The following is a 22018-nucleotide window of genomic DNA, read 5'->3' as shown; positions in this document are numbered from 1 at the left end:
CCAGCTTACCCTTGCCCCTCCCCATGTCCTCAAGTCCATTCTCTACCTCTGCATCTTTATTCCTGTCCTGTACCTAGGTTCATCAGAACCTTTTTATTTTTTAGATTCCATATATATGTGTTAGCATATTGTATTTGTTTTTCTCTTTCTTACTTACTTCACTCTGTATGACAGACTCGAGGTCCATCCACCTCACTACAAATAACTCAAGTTCGTTTCTTTTTATGGCCAAGTAATATTCCATTGTATACTTGTGCCACATCTTCTTTATCCATTCGTCTGTTGATGGACGTTTAGGTTGCTTTCGTGTCCTGGCTATTATAAATAGTGCTGCAGTGAACACTGTGGTACATGACTCTTTTTTTAAAATTAATTAATTAATTAATTAATTAATTAATAGGGTGTGTTGGGTCTTCGCTGCTGTGCATGGGCTCTCACTAGGTGCGGCGAGCAGGGGCTACTCTTCATTGCGGTGCGCAGGCTTCTCACTGTGGTGGCTCCTCTTGTTGTGGAGCATGGGCTCTAGGCGCACAGGCTTCAGTAGTTGTGGCTCATGGGCTCTAGAGAGCAGGCTCAGTAGTTGTGGCGCATGGGCTTTGTTGTTCTGAGGCATGTGGGATCTTCCTGGACCAAGGCTCAAACCTCTGTCTCCTGCATTGGCAGGCAGATTCTTAACCACTGCGCCACCAGGGAAGCCCCATGCCTCTTTTTGAATTATGGTTTTCTCAGGGTATATGTCCAGTAGTGGGATTGCTGGGTCTTATGGTAGTTCTATTTTTAGTTTTCTGAGGAACCTCCATACTGTTCTCCATATTGGCTGTATCAATTTACATTCCCACCAGCAGTACAAGAGGGTTCCCATTTCTCCACACCCTCTCCTGCATTTATTGTTTGTAGATTTTTTGATGATGGCCATTCTGACCAGTGTAAGGTGATACCTCACTGTGGTTTTGATTTGCATTTCTCTAATGATTAGTGATATTGAGCATCCTTTCATGTGTTTGTTGGCAATCTGTATATCTTCTTTGGAGAAATGTCTATTTAAGTCTTCTGCCCATTTTTGGATTGGGTTGTTTTTTTGATATTGAACTGCATGAGCAGCTTGTATATTTTGGAGGTTAATCCTTTGTCGGTTGCTTCGTTTGCAAATATTTTCTCCCATTCTGAGTGCTGTCTTTTCGTCTTGTTTATGGTTTCCTTTGCTGTGCAAAAGCTTTTAAGTTTCATTAGGTCCCATTTGTTTATTTTTGTTTTTATTTCCATTTCTCTAGGAGGTGGGTCAAAAAGGATCTTGCTGTGATTTATGTCATAGAGTGTTCTGCCTATGTTTTTCTGTAAGATTTTAATAGTGTCTGGCCTTACATTTAGGTCTTTAATCCATTTTGAGTTTATTTTTGTATACGGTGTTAGGGAGTGTTCTAATTTCATTCTTTTACATGTAGCTATCCAGTTTTCCCAGCACCACTTATTGAAGAAGCTGTCTTTTCTCCGTTGTATATTCTTGCCTCCTTTATCAAAAATAAGGTGGGGCTGTATCTTGTCCTTTTGGCAGGCAGGGCCACGTCTGGTGGTGTGTTTTGGAGTGTCTGTGAAATTAGTATGACTTTAGCCAGCCTCTCTGTTGATGGGTAGGGTTGTGTTCCCATCTTGCTAGTTGTTTAGCATGGTGTGTTCAGCACTGGAGCTTGCTGGCCATTGGGTGGAGCTGTGTCTTAGTGTTGAGATGAAGATCTCTGGGAGAGCTCTCACCAATTGATATTATGTGGGGCCGGGAGGTTTCTGGTGGTCCAATGTCCTGGACCTGGCCCTCCCACCTTGGAGGCTCAGGCCTGAGACCGGCCAGAGCACCAAGATCCTGACAGCCATACAGCTTAGAAGAAAAGGAAGAGAGAAAAAAACAAAAATAAAAAACAAACAGACAGAGCCCTAGGACAAATGGTAAAAGCAAACCTATACAGACAAAATCACACAAAGAGGCATACACATACACACTCACAAAAAAGAGAAAAGGGTAAAAAAAAATATATATATATATTAAAAAAAAAAAGGAAGAGAGCAACCAAACCCCAACAAACAAATCCACCAATGATAATAAGCACTAAATACTAAACTAAGATAAACATAAAACCAGAAAAAAATTAGATGCAGAAAGCAAACCCCAAGTGTACAGTTGTTCCCAAAGTCCACCGCCTCAAATTTGGGAACATTCGTTGTCCATTTAGGTATTCTTCAGATGCAGCGTTTATCAGGTTGATTGTGGGAATTTAATCTGCTTCTCCTGAGGCTGCACAGAGAAATTTCCCTTCCTCTTATTCTTTCACACAGCTTCTGGGGTTCAGCTTTGGTTTTGGCCCCGACTCTGTGAGTAGGCCACCCTCAGGAGTCTGTTCCCTGCCCAGAGAGCTGGGGGTTAAAGCAGCGGCTGATTAGGGCTCTCTTGCTCTCTAAGGCCAGGGGGAGGGAGGGGCACGGTAGTCATAATTGGGATGTGGGGTGAGCCTGCGGCGGCAGAGGCCAGCGTGATGCTGCAACAGCCTGAGGCATGCTGTGTATTCTCCCGGGGAAGTTGTCCCTGGATCACAGGACCCTGGCAGTGGCGGGCTGCACAAGCTCCCAGGGAGGGTGTGGATAGTGACCTGTGCTGGCACACAGGATTCCTGGTGGCAGCAGCAGCAGTGTTAGCAGTTCAGGCCCGTTCTGTGGTCCGAGCTGATAGCCGTGGCTCATGCCCATCTCTGGAGCTTGCTTAGGCAGTGCTCTGCCTTCTGTGGGCACACTGGGAAGGAATCCCCACTCCTCGCACACCCCCAAAACAAAGGTCTCCTGCCTCTCTGGCAGCTCCAGACTTTTCCCCTGACTCCCTCCTGGCTAGCTGTGGCGCACTAGCCCCCTTCAGGCTGTGTTCATGCCGCCAACCCCAGTCCTCTCCCTGCGATCCGACTGAAGCCTGAGCCTCAGCTCCCAGCCCCCGCCTGCCCCGGCGGGTGAGCAGACAAGCCTCTCGGGCTGATGAGTGCTGGTCGGCACTGATCCTCTGTGCGGGAATCGAATCTCTCCGCTTTGCCCTCTGCACCCCTGCTGCTGCGCTCTCCTCCGTGGCTCTGAAGCTTCCCCCCAACTACCGCACCCACCCCGTCTCCACCAGTGAAGGGGCTTCCTAGTGTGTAGAAACTTTTCCTCCTTCACAGCTCCCTCCCAGAAGTGCAGGTCCCGTCCCTATTCTTTTGTCTCTGTTTTTTCTTTTTTCTTTTGCCCTACCCAGGTACGTGGGGAGTTTCTTGCCTTTTGGGGAGTCTGAGGTCTTCTGCCACTGTTCAGTATGTGTTCTGCAGGAGCTGTTCCACATGTAGATGTATTTTTGATGTATTTGTGGGGAGAAAGGTGATCTCCACATCTTACACCCCCTCCATCTTGAAGGTCTCCCGCACTGATCTGTTTGTTTGTTTAGCACTGCACGGCGTGTGGTATCTTAGTTCCCCAACCAGTGATCGAACCTGCGCCCCCTGCATTGGAAGCGCAGAGTCCTAATCACTGAACCACCAGGGAAGTCCCTGCATTAGTGTATTTTTGAAGAAAACTTATTCTTACATATAGGTTGGTCACAGTAATGAATAATATTGCCATTACATACATATCAGTATGGACTGATACTCAGATATTTATTTTATGCTTTGGGTTATAATCCAATACTACCTTATTTTGTTGCTCAAATTGTTCCAGTTTTGGCTACTGGGAACTTTTTCAGTTTGTTCTTTATCCCTTTGTCTCAATCTGTTTTTAACGTAAATCACATTATTCTTTTATCTTTATCTCTTTATTCTCCCATTTCAGATATTTGTATATCTAAAGTTTTATTGTCAATGAATAATGTAGGGTCCAAGTTGATGAGCAGGAGTCGGGACCACCAGGATATTTTATGTCAAACCAGCTCAAAATATCGTGAGATAATTTCCTTGAGGTTAAAAAAAAGCTCAAATGCCAGGATTTATTATTATATATGTGTGGGTAGATATTTTATCCAAACTGTCTCATGCATTTATTTAGATAAACAGTGTTGAAATAGTGTAAGGCCAAATCTTTGCTTCTGACCTCATCCTCTCCAGTCTGTGCCACATGCCATTACCAGGTTAATTTTTCTAAAGTATAAGTCTACATATGTTACTCCTTTATAGCTTGCAATAACTCCCTAGTGCTTACCAAATAAAAGGCCAAATCATTAGCCCAGTATTCACTACATTGCATGCCAAAGCCCCAAATCAGTTTTTAAAATCTTTCATTTCTCATTATTTTCTTACTTATACCATATGTTCCTGCCAAGTTGAACCTAAGCTCATAAAGATGTTTTTTCCTTTTTTTGCCTCTATAGTTTCACTAATGTTGCTGATGAGAAGCAACACCCATTTCTATTCATCTTGCGTCAGAAATCTTCCGTTTGCCCCATCCAATCCATTTCTACCATTGTCTGCCCTGCCCTGTGTTCTGGGAGGCTGACCTGTGGACCCCAGCAATACTGTCCTTCTCTCTGTCTTCCTGGTGGGTTCAACCAATGGGAAGCCCAGAAGGACATCAGAAAATGAGGTCAGGGTAGTTCTTCCCTTGTTTCCTTCCTGAGGGGTTGCCCCAGGCTGCTCAGGTCCTCTCAGGGCAGCCTTCACACAGCTTTCTCCTTTGGGATGCAGGTAACTGCTCCCTCCCCTCCTCCCGAGGCCTAGGGATGGTAACGGTTCAGCTGTTGTTGCACAATCCCCTGTCATTTCCCTGTACCTCCCACCCACACCTGTGTAAGTGGTCTTCATTAAATCCTTGTATTATCACAGTTTGAGTGCCATCTATTTCCTCTTGTGACCCTGATGCTCACTTCCTCTTTAGAATTAAAACCACTTCTTTCAAGAAACTTTCATTTACACTTCTCACAGGATATCATCTTTCCTTCCTCTGAGAATAAAATAGCACTTCATCTAAAGGCATTAGTCAAAGTTTGCATTTTATTTGAGGGCTTTTCTAATGCCTTCTTTTTGAGTATAAAGTCTCTAAGGGGAAGAGGACCAGCTTATTTCCCTTCATTCCCCATAGTCTCTAACAGTGTCTTGCATGGTACTAGGTACTTGAGACATTATTTGCTAAATGCATGAATATTTGAAAACATATCTTCCAAGAGTTATGTTTGTTAACTTATACAGAGTTCTCATTCACTTGAGAAAGGAAGTGGGATTTTTGCAAAGAATGGGAAAATTAATGTTTTCTTCCCATACTCAAGACACATTCTATAGAAGACTGACAAAATCATGTTGATTTCTACTTTACTATATCCTCAATAGCTAATTCTGAGAATCTTGGAAAAATGAGTTGGAAATGACTTGATTGAATTTCAGATGATGACATTCTACAGAACATTTCCAAATATTCTGTATTCCATTCCACCTCTTTCAAAGTTCACCTTCTCTTTCCTGTTTATCCTCACCTCATTATTGATAGATGCATTATGCCACAATTAATCCAAATATTACATAACGTAATTTTCATTTGCTCTACTACTTTATAATTATTTACCAGTTTCTTTCATCAATTTGTTTGTATTAGCAGGGAAAGTGCTTTCCACTTCTTTTGTATCTCACCACACTCTTGTATTTTGCAAGTGGTGCTTCATTAATAGACCATCAGAATTCTGAGAAGTCTAGAGAAGTCACCATCCCTTTATTTGCTAAAATATAGTTTCAAAATATAGAGTTATTTTTGTGAACTGAATGTTTGTGTCCCCCCGGCCACAAAACTCATATGTTGAAACCCTAACCCCCAGTGTGATGGTATTAGGAGGTGAAGCCTTTGGGAAGTAATTAGGTTTAGATGAGATCATGAAGGTGAGGGCCCCACGATGGGAATACTGTCCTCATAAGAAGAAGGGCCAAAACTCTCTGTCTCTCTCCAATATTTGAGGACACAGCAAAAAGGTGGCCAACTGCAAGCTAGGAAGCGCATCCTCACCAAGGAACTGAACTGGCTCATACCTGGTCTTGGACTTCCCAGCATTCAGAACTATGAGAAATAAATTCCTGTTGTTTAACCTGTTTAAGCTATGTTATTTTGTTATGGCAGCCCAAACAAGCTTTCTTCATTTGAAGATATCAAAGTCAATCTTTATATTAAGATAACATTTGAGAGACTTAAATAATTGTTATTATTGAATTATTATTCAAAATAATGCTTAGTTTACAAAGCCCTTGATTATATTTCTCAACATTCATAGATTTTAAGACTTACCATTGTTTTTTTAGAAAGTACGCATGGCTCTCCTTCTGTTGATGTCTCTCTTGATTTGGCAAAGAGAACACAGAGGACAGCAAAGTGTCACCATATAGTCATCACAAATGGATCCCTGTTTGAAAATATAAAAGAAACAGAAATGTAAAATCCACCTATTTGGGAATTAAGACTTGCGAATTTTCAAGACATTTTGAAGAGAAGCAGAAGGCATTGATCCTTTGAATTTGGAGTTTGGATGGATACATTCACGAAAATGTTAGTTGATTTCTTTATATAGCTCCTGTCTCTTTTTATGACATCAAATGTTTTCGTATACATTGTGATATTGAAAATAGAAGATATCTAACCAAACTATCAATATGAGGGTAAAATAAGGAGTTTCAGGAAGTAAAATCTCTTTTCTCCTCTACCCGCTCCCTTTCTCAGGAAGCTACTAGAGGATGCCGCCACCAAAATGAAGGAGCAAACCAAGAAAGGTATAAGAAACCAGAGACTAACATGGGGGAGCTGTTAATGGAATCTCCAGTCATGGCAAGGAGATCTCAGGGCAAAAGCAGAACACCAGGAGTGAAAAGAATCTAGTTCAAAGGGTAGCGGGTCAGGGAGTGATTTCATCAAGGAGATGAAAATGATAGAATGTCTGATGTATTGAATGTTTGGGGAAGAGATTTAGAAAACTGGGAAAGAGTTTGGGACTGCACTACTCTTAAGTAAATGAAAAACTCCTAAGGAAAAAGCCAAGCATTATTAATAGTAGGAAAAACAAAGTTTAGTAGAAAAGGCAATCATAGGTCACTACACGATTCAACTCAACTCTGAAGAGCAAGCAGAGCTATCATAATATACATACTAAATATGGATTTAACCAAAATTATATATAACTATACTGGAAGGAGTGGGGTAGGGTGCATGTCCATGGTGGGGAAGGGGGAGAAAACAGAACTAAATTCTCATCTTCCACAGTAGGAAGTCCAGAGAAATGCCCCGAACTGAAAAGTCAAAAAGTAGCAATACAAGTCTACCATTTGCAGATACGGAGGTAAACACCCAAAGATCAGCCTTGGGAAAGAGGAGGTAGGGGAGAGAAGTTTGGGGATTACTATTTTCCTTAACAAACCTTATAAATTCGATAATTTTAAAAACTATGTGCTTGCAGAGCTTTGTTAACTAAAATGAAAGCTGTACTAGAAAACAGGGCTGGGGGGATTTAGTGAGCCAGAAATCATGAGCAATTTTTGGAAAAAAAAATGAAGCAGATGGGATTACATTGATGGAGAAAGTAAAACAGAGCTAAGGAACATGAAACCTAACATAGTCATAGGCACGGTATTAGATAAACCCCAAACCAAAACCCCTCAGTTCAGAAAGGAGGAAGAACCGGCTGGGGAATGAAAGATGAGTGGTTAACTGATGCCAGCTTGAGCAGCTGGGCCAGCCCAGAGCTGCCAGCTGTGGCCTTGCCTGGAACACTGCCTGCAGAGCAGTTTAACAGATGACCCTAATGTGGGCTTTGGGGCCCCAGAAGAGAAGAGGGGTGAGATAAGTGGGACAGCTATTCACCTATTGCGTAAGAGGTCAGACTCTCAAAGACTCACCACAAACACACTAAAAGAAATAATAAAAGGTAAAGACATTTTAGCACAGCTGAGAAATCTAAATCACTCCCACCCATGAGATAGCCAAATTATTTTACTTTTGGTATTCATCGAATGGTATTTTTTCCTTCTTTTCTTTTTTTGGCTGAATAGACCTTTCCTGGTTCCTTTTGTTCCCTTTAGTAGTTTTAGATATTCCACAACTAATTTCTGTTAGCAATGACCCTTAAATTTTTACCCACAACTTAACATTATATATTAAAAAAAATTTTTTTAACATCTTTATTGGAGTATAATTGCTTTACAAAGTTGTGTTAGTTTCTGCTTTATAACAAAGTGAATCAGCTATACATATACATATATCCCCATATCTCTTCCCTCTTGCATCTCCCTCCCTCCCACCCTCCCTATCCCACCCCTCTAGGTGGTCACAAAGCACCGAGCTGATCTCCCTGTGCTCTGTGGCTGCTTCCCACTAGCTATCTGTTTTACATTTGGTAGTGTATATATGTCCATGCCACTCTATCACTTTGTCCCAGCTTACCCTTCCTCCTTCCTGTGTCAAGTCCATTCTCTACATCTGTGTCTTTATTCCTGTCCTACCCCTAGGTTCTTCAGAACCATTTCTTTTCTTTTTTTTAAGATTCCATATATATATGTTAGCATACGGTATTTGTTTTTCTCTTTCTGACTTACTTCACTCTGTATGACAGACTCTAGGTCCATCCATCTCACTACAAATAACTCAATTTTGCTTCCTTTTATGGCTGAGTAATATTCTATTGTATATATGTGCCACATCTTCTTTATCCATTCATTGGTTGATGATGGACACTTAGGTTGCTTCCATGTCCTGGCTATTAACATTATATTTATCTTGAGATTCATCTACGTTGTTGTGGGTATCAATAGTTCATTCCTTTTTATTGCTGAGTAGTATTCTATTATATGGATAGGTCACAATTTGTTTATCCATTCACCTGCTGGGGGACATTTGGGTGGTTTTTAGCTTTTGGCTATTACAAGCAAAACTGCTCTGAACATTTGTGTACAAGTCTTGGTATGGATATATATTTTTGCAGGGTAAATATCTAGGAGCAGAATGGCTGGGCCAAAAAGTAGGTGTATATTTAACTTTTTAAGAAACTGTATTTTACATTCCAATCAGCAGTGCATGAGAGTTTCAGTTCCTCCATATCCACTCACACTTGGTGTGGTTTAGGCTGATTAATTTTAGCTAACCCAATAGTTGTGTAGTGGTATCTCATTGTGGTTTTAATTTGCATTTCTCTAATGACTGATGATGTTGAACATCTTCTTATGTGCTTATTTGCCATTCAAATATTTTCTTTTTTTTTTCTAATTTTATTGTTTGGGTTAAAAATATATACTTAACATGAGATCTACCCTCTTAACACATTGTAAGTTTACACAACACAACAATTTGAAGACTCCCAAAATAACTAAACTGAATGAAAGAAGCTACACACGGTACAGTTCTATTATATAAAATGGTAGAAAATGAAAACTAATCTATAGTGACAGAAGGCATATTGGTGGTTACTTGGGGAAGAGGGGAGGGGAAAGAAGGAAAGATTACAAAGGGATGCGAGTAAATTTGGGGGGTGATGAATATGTTCACTATTTTGACTGTGAGGTTTCACAGGTATATACATATGTCTAAACTTATCAAATTGTACATTTTAAATATATGCAGTTTATTGTAAGTCAGTTATACCTCTGTAATGTTCTTTTTATAAAAAAATGTGTATTTATCTATCAATGCCAGACAAAGCCTTTAGAATATCTTTGTTTCTTCCTCTTCCTTCCAATCTTCCAAATTTTGTCAAAACCAACTAAAGTTTTAGTTTCAGACTGTTATTAATTTTTCAAACTCCTAATGAGCATTTAAAAAAATTGATTATGTACTAAGCCTTTAAAAAAGTTGATAACTTTCATGTTAAATAGTCATAGCGTAATAAATAAAGAGCTCCTACAAATCAATTAGAAAAGACAAACAACTCAATAAAACAATGAAAAAAGTATATGTACAGATAATTTATAGAAGAAATGCAAAAGGACAATAAATTTTCAAAAAGTTGCTTGATCTATCTAATAAAAATTTAACTAAAACAACAAGGAAATATCATTTTTGCCTCTCTGACAGGCAACATGAAAAAAATATTATATTGGCTCACTTATAATATTAATAAATTATAAATTGATATAATCTTTTTGAAGGGATACTTGACAGTATTTTTCAAATTTTAAATGTGCATATCCTGTGATCTGTCAATCTAATCTAGTACACCATCCTACAAAAATACCAGTGCATGTACAAGATCATATACGTACAACTATTTAAACTGTAATATCACTTAACCTTTCATCAATAAGGAAGTGATTAAGTATATTATCTCTATGATGGAATACTATGCAGACATTAAAAAGAATCTGTATTACAGACATAAAGGGGGTCTACCATATATTAAGTGGAAAAAACAGGTTACAATATAGTATGAACTCATTTAAAAAAAAAAAAAGTGATAAAAGAGCCCTGCAAATCCCAGACCCCATATGTCTAGATCTATAGCTATAGGTACATCTAATCTATATGTATATGCATTATAGGCATAGGAAAAAAAAAACCTGAGGAAGGAGACCACCAAATTACTAATAGAATTTATCACTGAGTAGAGATTTTCACCTTTTATTTTATATACCTCTGTGTTTGAATTTGTCATAAAATCACCTATATATGTATTATTTTGTATAATTTAAAAAGTAAGAAATATTTTCAAATGAAAAAATAAAATAATTTCAATGGAATAAAATAAGTTCCTAAAATATTCTGCCTATTTATTGATATTCCCTGTGATGGTTAATTTTATGTGTCAACTTGGCCAGGTCACAGTACCCAGATATCGGATCAAACACTATTCTAGATGTTTCTGTGAAGATAAGATTTCAGATGAGATTAACATTTAAATCAGTAGACTTAGAGTAACCCTCCATAATGTGGGTGGGCCTCATCTAATTAGTTGAAGGCCTTAATAGAGAAAGAACGACTTCCCCTGAGTAAGAAGGAATTCTGCCTGGTGGGCCTACTTACTTTACGGGGATGGTGTAAGGATTAAATGATGTAACATACGTAATGTACCTGGGGCATAGTAGGCTCTGAACAATCCTCTTCCACTGTATGACATACAATGCAAATATGAGAGTTGTTTATTTTCTAAGGTTTTCACAGAAACGTAGAAGGAGGTCCCATAACCAGAGGATCTATTGCTACAGTAATGGAATACAAGGTTGCAGATGCTAGGAAACTCCTACCAATCAAATTCAGATGATGGGTACCATCAAATTGTCTCCATGTTTATAACAATTATTTTGAACGTGGGCGCATGCTTGAATGATACAGTATTGTAAGAGACTCACCGGGATGCCGTATCGAGTCCTGTAGAGGGTCCTCATTGCAACACTTGTTCCACACAGACAGCATTCATTCATATCAGATGCAACTTGACATGCAAGACACGTGAAGCAAAATATGCCACAGAGACCTGGACACATGAAATCAGAGGTACAAATTACTCCACTCTGCCGCCACCACAGTTGAAAGTTAGTGTGCTTTCATGAATGGCGGTCCAAATCCTGGGGCCTTTGTCACACATCCTGCTGCCAAGTCCATCTTCACTGCTTTTGCTCAGCATCGCATCAGCTTCTCCCTTCTCCCCACCCAATCATTTCCGGAATAACCACACCTTGGAAAGTCTGTATTCTTTTTGTAGTACTGCCTTCATCCATGTATTGAATGATTCACTGAAACCTAGCCATGTTCCAGAGATTATCCTCAGTACTGACAATGCCTCTGTCTGAAGTTTAGAAGGGAAGTTAGATAATATGAAAAGTTCTCCAACAGAAACCTACTCAAGATGCCAAGGAGTCACTCACCCAAATGGGGCCTCCAGTGCTCTGGGAAGGAAATGTCGCTTGATCTGAATATTGAAGGATGATTAGGAATTTTATAGGTAGAGGAAAGGGAAAAGAGCCTCTTTAGATAACATGGTATGTCTCGACAATGGTTGGTTTTCATTCAACATGGCTGGAGCCAGGGATGGGATGGGGATGAAGCTGGACCCAAGGCGGGTTGGAGACTGGATAACGAGGAAGTACGAGTGCTCAGAATGGGTCATGGAAGTCATGAGGAAGCTCTGAAATATTTTAAGAAGGGAGAATGATTTGGTCAGATCTACAATTAAGAAATTCTATATGAAGATATTAAGCTCATATTAGGACTTGTAATTCACTTATTCGAGTAACAATACTAGGGGTTAGGGGATTAGAATGTTCATCTTTAGAAGGTTTTATTATTGTGGTTTCATTATCACTATGATATGCAGATGTTGAACTAATGTCCTGAGAAGTGTAAGTCATCACCCCAGGTCATCCAGTAGGACAATGAGAGCAAATTAATAAACCCAACTATTCCATTTCCTAGGTAATTCTTTCCCTCTGTGCTTTTTAAAAAATATATTATTTTTAATATTTAATATTACTTTAAATATTATTTTGCAGTCTACTTTAAAAATTTATTTATTTATTTATCTTTATTTTTGGTTGTGTTTGGTCTTTGTTGCTGCGCTTGGGCTTTCTCTACTTGTAGAAGGCGGGGGCTACTCTTCGTTGCGGTGCGTGGGCTTCTCATTGCGTTGGCTTCTTTTGTTGCGGAGCACAGGCTCTAGGCACACAGGCTTCAGCAGTTGTGGCTTGCGGGCTCTAGAGTACAGCCTCAGTAGTTGTGGTGACGAGCTTAGTTGCTCTGCAGCATGTGGGATCTTCCCGGACCAGGGTTTGAACCCGTGTCCCTTGCATTGGCAGGCAGGTCCCTAACCACTGCATCACCAGGGAAGCCCCCCTTTATGCTTTTCAATGTAATTATTAACTCGATTTCAAATTTCAATTCCACTGATAAGTTAAAGGTTAACAAGGTTTCCTTTCCTGTCTCAGAACACTGTGTAGACTTCAAAGAGGCCGGGGGGGAAAAAAAAAAAACCAAAAACCTCAGAGCAAAATTTGTTATATAGGCAGGTTTGTTTGTTTCCTGCTTGGTGTTGAGAACTAAGCATTTGATCTCTCTGACACCCCCATCTTCTCACAAACTTTCTCTCTCCCAAGTTTACTTAGAGAGCTCTCATAAAAGAAACAAAACAAAAAACAAGGAGAGTCAGAGATATTTTACCCAATGAGAAGTTAATTGCCTGTAGAATTCTTTATTCTTAGGTGTATAACAAAGTTAAATGTACAAATAAAATAATTCTTCTCTGAGCTCATGCTGAAACCATGGATGAAAATTATCCCTTGTTTACTGGGCACAGTGTAACTATAAAATAATGAGTTTAATTTATGTGTAACAAGAGCAGTCTTTTTTTTTTTTTTAATCAAGTAAAACTTGAAATGTGTCTTTTAATATGATGTATGGTCTATTTATAGTCATTAGGCCAAGTCTGTTCATTGTTAGAGTGTAGAGTGTTAGCTTTTTTCCTATTATCTTAACTCCAGAACTTATTTTAGGAGTAAAACTATTCTTCGAAGGGTGGAGAAGAATTAATTTACAATCCCGTACAGGCTTTTTCTGTTAACAAAGCATTGCCTGACACACAGGGTACTTTGGCATCAGTGGGGAACGTTTACTACACAATAAGGGAGGAATGAGGGAAGGATTTGGTCTTTGGTAATTCACCTCCGCATCAGTTACGGGGGCACTTTCCCCAGCACTTACAGACGCCACAATCGCTGAAGCAGTCACACATGCCCGTCTGCCAGTTAGAGGTTTGAGGAACCGGACCACTTCCAGGCTGAGTTACAATGACCACCGGAGATGGAGCTTGCATTTTCGATGCAGGGTCTTACGTGGCTGTGGTCTGAAAGGAAAAACGGTGTAAGTAGCCTGGAGGTTGCTCTTGGAAGGCTGTTTTGAGGCACTCTGCTTCACGGGCAAGTGAGGCAATTTAGACCAAGTGACTTGTTGATCTTTGAAGAACAGAATTTCTGCAGAGGCCCCTGGGGGAAGGGATTCACTGAACCGGTAAAACGTACAGATTCTTCTCTTGGCGTTAGGGAACGTAACATGGTTGTAAGAACTGTTTTAAACAGGTGCCTGGTCTCCACACAAGACAGGGAAACAAATGAGGGAACCCGTGATAATGACCACGCCAACTAAAAATTGTTGCGCGCTGTTTGGTTCTACAAGAACGAAGTCACCGGCCACTGCAGTCGCTGACCTCCAACACACCCTGAAAGGAGTGCAGGCCGGAGATCAGGAATGCGGCACTGTGTGCTCTGGGAAACACTGGCAGAACAGGCCTTCAGAGAGTTAGATATTTTTTAGAAGATTTTATGAGCCGCATGTCTTACATCTTCTTATACCTAGAAAAGCACTAAAATCATTAACGGAGGCATCTGGTCCTCGTGACCAGCAGCAATCTTCTGCCAAAATGTGTGCTTGATGGCACGTACCCCCTTCACTAAAACCATGTATTACTGACTTCCCCTCCGACCTCTTCGCAGCAGTCCCTCAGAGCTATCTGAGACGCTGTCTCCCAGGCTATAGTCCTCATTTGGCTCCAAATAAAACTTAACTCACAACGCTCACGTTGTACATTTTTTTTCAGTTGACAAAAGGAGTAGCGAATTACGGGAACAGACTTCTGTAAAATTGCACCATCCTAAGCTTTCGTGCACTCGCACACTTTCTCCTCTTGCCCCTCTTTTATGTTCCCTTTTGTTGTGGACTTGCTTCTCATGAGCAGTTGTAAAGGAAAAACTCCCCTGTTTTCTGTCTACTCACAGAACACTGTCTGTCACTTGTGATCACCAAATGTGTGGTAGCTTTTTTCCACACCAAGCAATTCTGCAACACCAGCTGGGGGTCCATTGGGTTGCACGCTGCAGGCCTGCAAGCCCTGTGCTTGTCCAGAGACCGAAGAAAGAGCCCAGAGTCAGTGACAGAAACATCAATGGTTTAATGGATAGGGGGATCTTACATGTCTGAAGCAAGGTCCTGGAGTGACAGCCCACCAGTCTTCGCTCCCAGGGCAGGGGATGGGGGGAGGGGGAGGTTACCAGTTATAGGGGGGATTGACATCAGGTTGGCTCACTGGTTACCAGGGAAACCAGCAGAGGAGCACAGCCTCCCACCACCCCTTTGATAAGCTATCACAGGGGAGATATTCTGATCTAAAGCTTAGAACAATCACTAGCTGGGGCGAGGGCAAGTACGTAGGCATTTACTGATTAGGGAAGGTCAGTCATCTGAATAGAATGTAGGTGAAGCAGGGACTGGTCGAGCAGAGAATGTACAGAGAACAAGAGAACAGACATCTTGGGGAGCCTGCCCATACAGTGTCCTACAATTTAGCTCAATTCTGACACTGTCTACAGGAGACGGTGTCAGATTCCACGTGTTAAGGGCTCAGTCCCACAAGACTGCCCTCCCTCCCCTACTTCAGATGCCAGTTGTAAGACCAGGTTGTCACCTGTGCTTCTGACCAACTAGATCAGAGGCTCCCATGACCCCTTCCTTAGGTTTGATTAATTTGCTGGAGTGGCTCACAGAACTCAGGAAAATAGATTACTTACTAGATTATTGATATATTACAAAGGCTATTAAAGGATACGAATGAACAACCAGATGAAAAGGTACATAGGGTGAGGTTCAGAACCTGTGGAGTTTGGGGTGGGCCACCCTCCCAGCACACCAACCCAAAAGCTCTCTGGACCCTGTCCTTTTGGGTTCTTATGGAGCCTTGATTACATAGGCATGATTGATTAAATCATTGGCCATTGGTGATTGAACTCAGTCTCCAAACCCCTCTCCCCTCCCCTGGAAGTCTGAGAGCTGGGGCTAAAAGTTCCAACCCTCTAATCAAAGATTGGTTCCCCTGGCAACCAGCACCCTCAAGGGCTTTCCAAAAAGTCACTTCATTAGCATACACTCCTCTGTAGTTGAGAGGGGCTTGTTATGAATAACAAGACACCTTTATCGCTCTTACCATGTAAGAAATTCCAAAGATTTTAGGAGCTCTGTGCCAAGAACAGGAATGAAGACCAAATATGTATTTCTTATTAAAAACCACAATATCACAGTAGTCCTCTCCAATCTTCCTGCATCCAAGTTGGTCCTTCACTTCAAATTTACCTGGAGCCTGTATCCCTCTGACAGTGCCGACTATCAGTGCTGACAGACCCTTGGTACGTGTTAGGGACAAGCCCTGATGGTGTGCCCCAGCAAAGTTTATTAGGAAGTACACTTTGTTAGGTTAGTCCTAATTTCTCTCCATCATGAGAGGCAGTGTGGGGTCATGCAACATTGATTTGATTTGAAGTGAGAATATCTTTGCTCAAATTCTGGTTTCTTAAACCGTGTGATCTTGGACTAGTCATTGATCAGCCTAGTTATTTAACTAGTCATTTAAATTTCCTCCTACTAATCTGCAAAAATGGAAATGGTTTCTGACCTATCCACCTTCTGTGCTTATTGAGAGCATTTTCTTTTGCCCTGTATTCTGAAGTGGAAATGTATTACATCTCAGTGTCTAGCACACTGTGAGTGAGTCAAGCATATAATAAGTACTTAATTCAAGAAGACAATGAAAAGTATCTTCTATGAGTACCTTCTATGAGATAAAGTCTAGGGATGAATTTAATGAACAATGAAAAAAATCAGATTAGTATCAGGGAGAGTGGCTAAAATGTACAAAAATGCAGTAAGGAAATGTCTTTTGATGATTTCCACAAATATCTATTGGCAATAATATCAGCTAATATTCATTGAGAGTCTACCTTATATCAGGCACTGTGCTAGACTCACACTGTCCACTTAATGTTACAACAGCCCTGCTAAGTAGGAATTATTATCTTTATTGAGTTGATGAGGAAATGGAGGCTCAGAGAGTTCAAGTAAATTATGAAATTCAAATCCTTCTCTGGCTCACTCCACAGTCCCTGTCCCTCCCTTTGCCCCTTAGCTTTAGAGCCCTGCTCCATCACAGCACTTATTACAGGGTGGCATTTTCATTGGTTTGTTGTGATCTCCTTGAGAACTGGAACTCTCTTTTAGTATTTATTCCTTTAGCACCAACTTCAATGTTAGTCTAATAGAAGGTACTTTTCCTTGTCTTCTTGAATTAAGTACTTATTATATGTTTGACTCACTCACAGTGTGCTAGACACTTGAGATGTAATACATTTCCACTTCGGAATTCAGGACAAAACAAAAACACTAAAATTGAAAATACAGTGCTTCGAGATACTCAGGCAATGTGATTATACTAATGCTTTCTTGTATTATTTCCCTCATAGGGCAGTGTCAAAAACAAGCAAATTACCTCCATTGTTCCATATTACTTTACACTTTTTCTATTTCTTGAATTAACTGGGTTTCTTTATAGATTGCATTGCTCAGTAATGCCTGGCTAGTTTGGTAGTTCCCATGGACAAAAAGAGAGAGCAGTATATGAAACAAGGCAACATCCTGGATGTTTTTCCACACAATTGAAAGCGTATCAACAATGGTTCAAACATGTCTAAATCTGCCCAGGCTTCATCATAGCTAATTGTAAATTAACCAGGTCTATCATTATAAATGGTCCCCTGAGTCCTAGCAAACAGCCTCATGTGAAGGACACAGTGTTTCTGGATGAGTATTAAACGAGTTTATTTTAATTTTTTTTAGAAAGAAGGAAGAAGCTTTAAAACGTTTTTTTTTAAAGGTTTCTGTCTGTTGAACTTTATCACCATCAGAAAATAGCTCTAGGTATTTCCCTTCCCATTAGTGAGTGTGGTCTGCAAACATATATTTTTCTAAGTTTTAATAAAATGATTATAGGTACACAAAGAGAGGACAAAATCTGACATTAAGTATTAAAAAAAAAAATCTTTAAAATGAGAGAAATTTAAAAGCCCCAAGGTTGACAAAATGACAAGGCAGGAACAGATAATTCACAAAAGAAGACATGAAAATGACCTTAAGTATATTAAAAAAGATGTTCAAACTCACTCAATATTAAAGAAATGCAAATTAAACACTTGTCAGGTGGCAAAAATTAAAGAGTATGCAACACATTCCTTTGGCAAGGCTGTGGAGGAACAGGTACTCATATATTTCCAGTGAGAATGCAAACTGGTGCAACCTTTCTGGAAGGAACTTTGGCAATACTTAACAAAACTACACTTACGCTTACCATTTGCCCAAGCAATCCCATATCTAGAAATTCATCCTGAAGATATACCTCCAAAAATGCAAAAACACATATGCATGAGGTTATTCCTAGCAGCATTGTTTGTTTTTGCAAAATAATTGTAAGCACTATATGGGAGACAGGTTGAATAAACTATGGTACACCCACACAGCGGAGTGTTATGCAGCTATCAAAAAAAGAATGAGGACGAGCTCTATAAACTGACATGAAGTAACTTCCAAGATATATATAAGTGGGGAAAAAAATGTACAAAAGAATGTTTTTGGTATGATATCCTTCATGTAAGAAATAAAGGGAAATAAGAAAACACACATATATCTGTTCAACTGTGCAATAAGAAATACAGGAAGAATAAACCAGACACAAATGAAACTTGTTATGTTCAGAGTAAATGAGGTGGAAAGAATGAGAGAATGGAAATGGAGTAGCAGGGCTGGGGGCAACACTTCTCTAAGTGTACCTTTTCATATGGCTCTGACTCTTCCAACCATGCTAATATTTCACATATCAAGTCAATGCATAAATGGACAGTCAAAATCAACCAGAATGTGGCAGGATCCCAAAATGCAATATAAACAGTAACAAATAGACCTGACTGTATTACAATTAATATTATAACCACACTGAGGAAGAAAAAAGTAACCTAAATAACCTTGGAAAGTATTTTGACTATATAACATAAAGCTATAAAAAAATAACTGACATAAATATTATACTCTAGTTAGTAAACTTGTTTTTCACATGGGTATGAATTAGCAATTCTGAAATCTATCTATCTATCTATATATATGGCTTGAACAATATACTGTGGATAATGAGATTGAGATTTTTCCCTGTCAGAGAAAGAAATTACAAATAAGGAAAGGAGGACAGCTAGTATGAGTCCTGTTGGATTGGAATCAGTGGTATGAACTCATGGTTATTTACACACACACACACACACACACACACACGGTTGTAAATGAGGGGGTAAGACTCCTTTGTGGGGTCTTTAAGGGTCACTCCGACACAGCTACAGAAATCCCATTCAGACAAGCATATGAAATTAAAGAATTTATTCTACTCACAGGTCCTAAAGGGGGAGGCATGACATGCCCAGAGGGCCATGCAAAGTCCCTTAAAAGCCTGAAGTTTGGGGCTTCCCTGGTGGCGCAGTGGTTGAGAATCTGCCTGCCAGTGCAGGGGACACGGGTTCGAGCCCTGGTCTGGGAAGATCCCACATGCCGCGGAACAACTGGGCCCGTGAGCCACAATTACTGAGCCTGCGCGTCTGGAGCCTGTGCTCCGCAACAAGAGAGGCCGCGATAGTGAGAGGCCCGCGCACCGCGATGAAGAGTGGCTCCCGCTTGCCACAACTGGAGAAAGCCCTCGCACACAAACGAAGACCCAACACAGCCAAAAATAAATAAATAATTCTTTAAAAAAAAAAAAAAAAAAAAAAAAAAAAAGCCTGAAGTTTGGTAACAGCAGGCATCGAGACAGCAGAGCCAGGACACATGGGCAAATGCCTTTATTGAGGGTCATGAGTGGGGTAGCTTGTGGCATGCAGGAAGCATTCTCACTGGGTAATTTAAATGTAACTGGGTCAACAAGGAAAGTAGGAAAAGGGTAAGATGGGGAAGTCATTATAAGGCTTATGAACACATGTATTGGGGATGGGTACTTAGAAGTGGGCAATAACTTGGTAAAAGTTCAAAACAAGCACTTTGGAAGCCACTGAGGCAACAAACAACAACTTTACAGTACACACACACACACACACACACACACACTCATACACACAGAGAGATATAGAAATGTGTATATATGTATGAATACATAAATATTTCCCAGCCCTCTCCATTGAGAGGACCTAGAAGCAACAACAACCCACTATCAATGAACACACCTTGTGCCCAAATCTTGGTTTCTAAATACCATTTTCCAATTAAAAAAAGAGCCTGAGTTCATTAGAGAAATGGATGATTCCAGGGCTGGGAAAGGGAAGTACAAGATAAGCCTGGAACATCTTGTGTACCAAAAAGTAAAAAAGGGTGCAAATATGGATTAGAGATAGGACCTCAGAGCCAACTTGATGGCTCTTCCAATGGCTAAATCTGGGACAATTTGTGTAACCAAACAATGTTAATATCCGATTATAATTCATAGACTAAACTATCCATAACTCTCTACTGATATAAATAAAAGAGTAAATTTTATTTACTCTGAGGGAGAAGGGGGGAATTCCCTGGTGGTCCCCAGAGGTTAAGACTCCACGTTTCCACTGCAGGAGGCAAGGTTCGATCCCTGCTCAGGGAACTAAGATCCTTCAGGCTACACGGCACGGCCAAAATAATAATAATAATAATAATAATAATAATAATAATAATAATAATAAATAAAATGAGGGAGAATTCCCATTAACGAATATAGAGGGAGTGACGGAAATACAAGATCACCATTTGGCAAACACTACAGTAATAATTGTTATAGGCAAGACTCACAGATGGATGCTAAAATTAGACTTTGAAAGTATGATGAGAAACAACATATTTACACATCTCAAAGTATCACCCCACAGGCTACTTATTAATTACAAAGAGAAAAACAGCAACTCTCTAGTGGATAAATCTGGCAGACGCTATCTTAGTCAAGTGACCAAAGTTGATATTATCAGTAATGGGACATACTGATGTGCTCCAGAAAGTGGAGACAATGCTATGACTGGGTATATTAATAAATCTTATCTATGGGGGTGAAGGTGACTAGAGCAAGCCTAACCCTGCAACAGGTAAAGAAACAGCAATCACTCATATTAGTCAGGAAAGGGAAATGTTTGGTATTTATGGCCTGGATAATGTTTAAAGTTCATCTGTGTTCAAATATGATTACGGAGTGTTAGTGTTTTTATTTGATCCATCATGGTCTTATCTGATGTTGATGCTCTGTGAAATTGTTCATGTGCTAGAGGGGAGCATCAAGACCCAGTGGGGAGGACAATATGGATGGACCTTAAAGGCATTATGCTAAGTGAAATAAGTCAGACACAGACAGACAAATACCGTATGATCTCACTTATACGTGGAATCTAAAACAAGCAAACAAACCAAACTCATGGATACGGAGAACAGATTGGTGGTTGTTAGAGGTGAGGGGTAGGGCGTGGGAGAAATGGGTGAAGGTGGTCTAAAGGTACAAACTTGCAGTCGTAAAATAAATAAGTCCTGGGGCTGTAATGTACAGCATGGTGACTATAGTGAATAACACTGTATTGTATATTTAAAAGTTGCTAAGAGAATAAATCTTAGAAGTTCTCATCTCAGGAAAAAATTTTGTAACTGTGTGGTGATGCATGTTAACTAGATTTACTGTGGTGATCATTTCACAGTATATACAAATATCAAATCATTATGTTGTACACCTGAAACTAATATAATGTTATATGTCAATTATATCTCAAAAAAAAAAAAAAAAAAAAAAGACGTGGTGTGAGTGCCAGGTCAGCTTGCTGCAACACCAAAGCCTAGCTCACAGCACTGGGCCAGCTCCACGATGGCAAGAGCTACTTTTCTCTTCCTTAGGACAATAGTGGGACAATTGGTAACATTTGGATAAGATCTGTAGATTAATTAGGTGATAGCAGTTTGCCAATATTAATTCCCTGGTTTCAGTATGTGTACTATTGTTATGTAAAACATTAACCAGGAAAGCCAGTGAGGGGTGTATGGGGACTCTGTGTATTACTTTTTTATTTTTGTATTTTTTAGGCTGTGCCCTGTGCATGTGGGATCTTAGTTCTCCGACCAGGGATTGAACCCGCACCCCCTGCAATGGAAACGTGGAGTCCTAACCACTGGACTGCCAGCAAAGTCCCTGTTATTTAAAAAAAATCTTATTGAGATATATTTTACATACTATAAA

At 40.1% G+C, this 22018-nt stretch overlaps 1 protein-coding gene across 1 annotated transcript in view; it reads right to left on the bottom strand.

The window, feature by feature from the left end:
* The window catches only part of LOC132365853 (placenta-specific gene 8 protein), a 35476-nt gene that overhangs the window by 7330 nt on the left and 6128 nt on the right, over positions 1 to 22018 (bottom strand). The window contains exons 2-4 of the mRNA XM_059922731.1: positions 13639 to 13780; positions 11295 to 11419; positions 6259 to 6373 (exon numbers count right to left, since the gene is read on the bottom strand). Coding sequence (XP_059778714.1) covers positions 6269 to 6373; positions 11295 to 11419; positions 13639 to 13750 — 342 coding nt within the window. The 5' untranslated portion in view covers positions 13751 to 13780 and the 3' untranslated portion in view covers positions 6259 to 6268. The remainder of the gene's footprint in view (positions 1 to 6258; positions 6374 to 11294; positions 11420 to 13638; positions 13781 to 22018) is intronic.

This window comes from Balaenoptera ricei, chromosome 5 (genome assembly GCF_028023285.1).
Source record: "Balaenoptera ricei isolate mBalRic1 chromosome 5, mBalRic1.hap2, whole genome shotgun sequence".
Classification (NCBI taxonomy): Eukaryota; Metazoa; Chordata; class Mammalia; order Artiodactyla; family Balaenopteridae; genus Balaenoptera; species Balaenoptera ricei.
The sequence above is the reverse complement of the archived record's forward strand: the minus strand, read 5'-3'. Positions and strand labels throughout refer to the sequence as shown.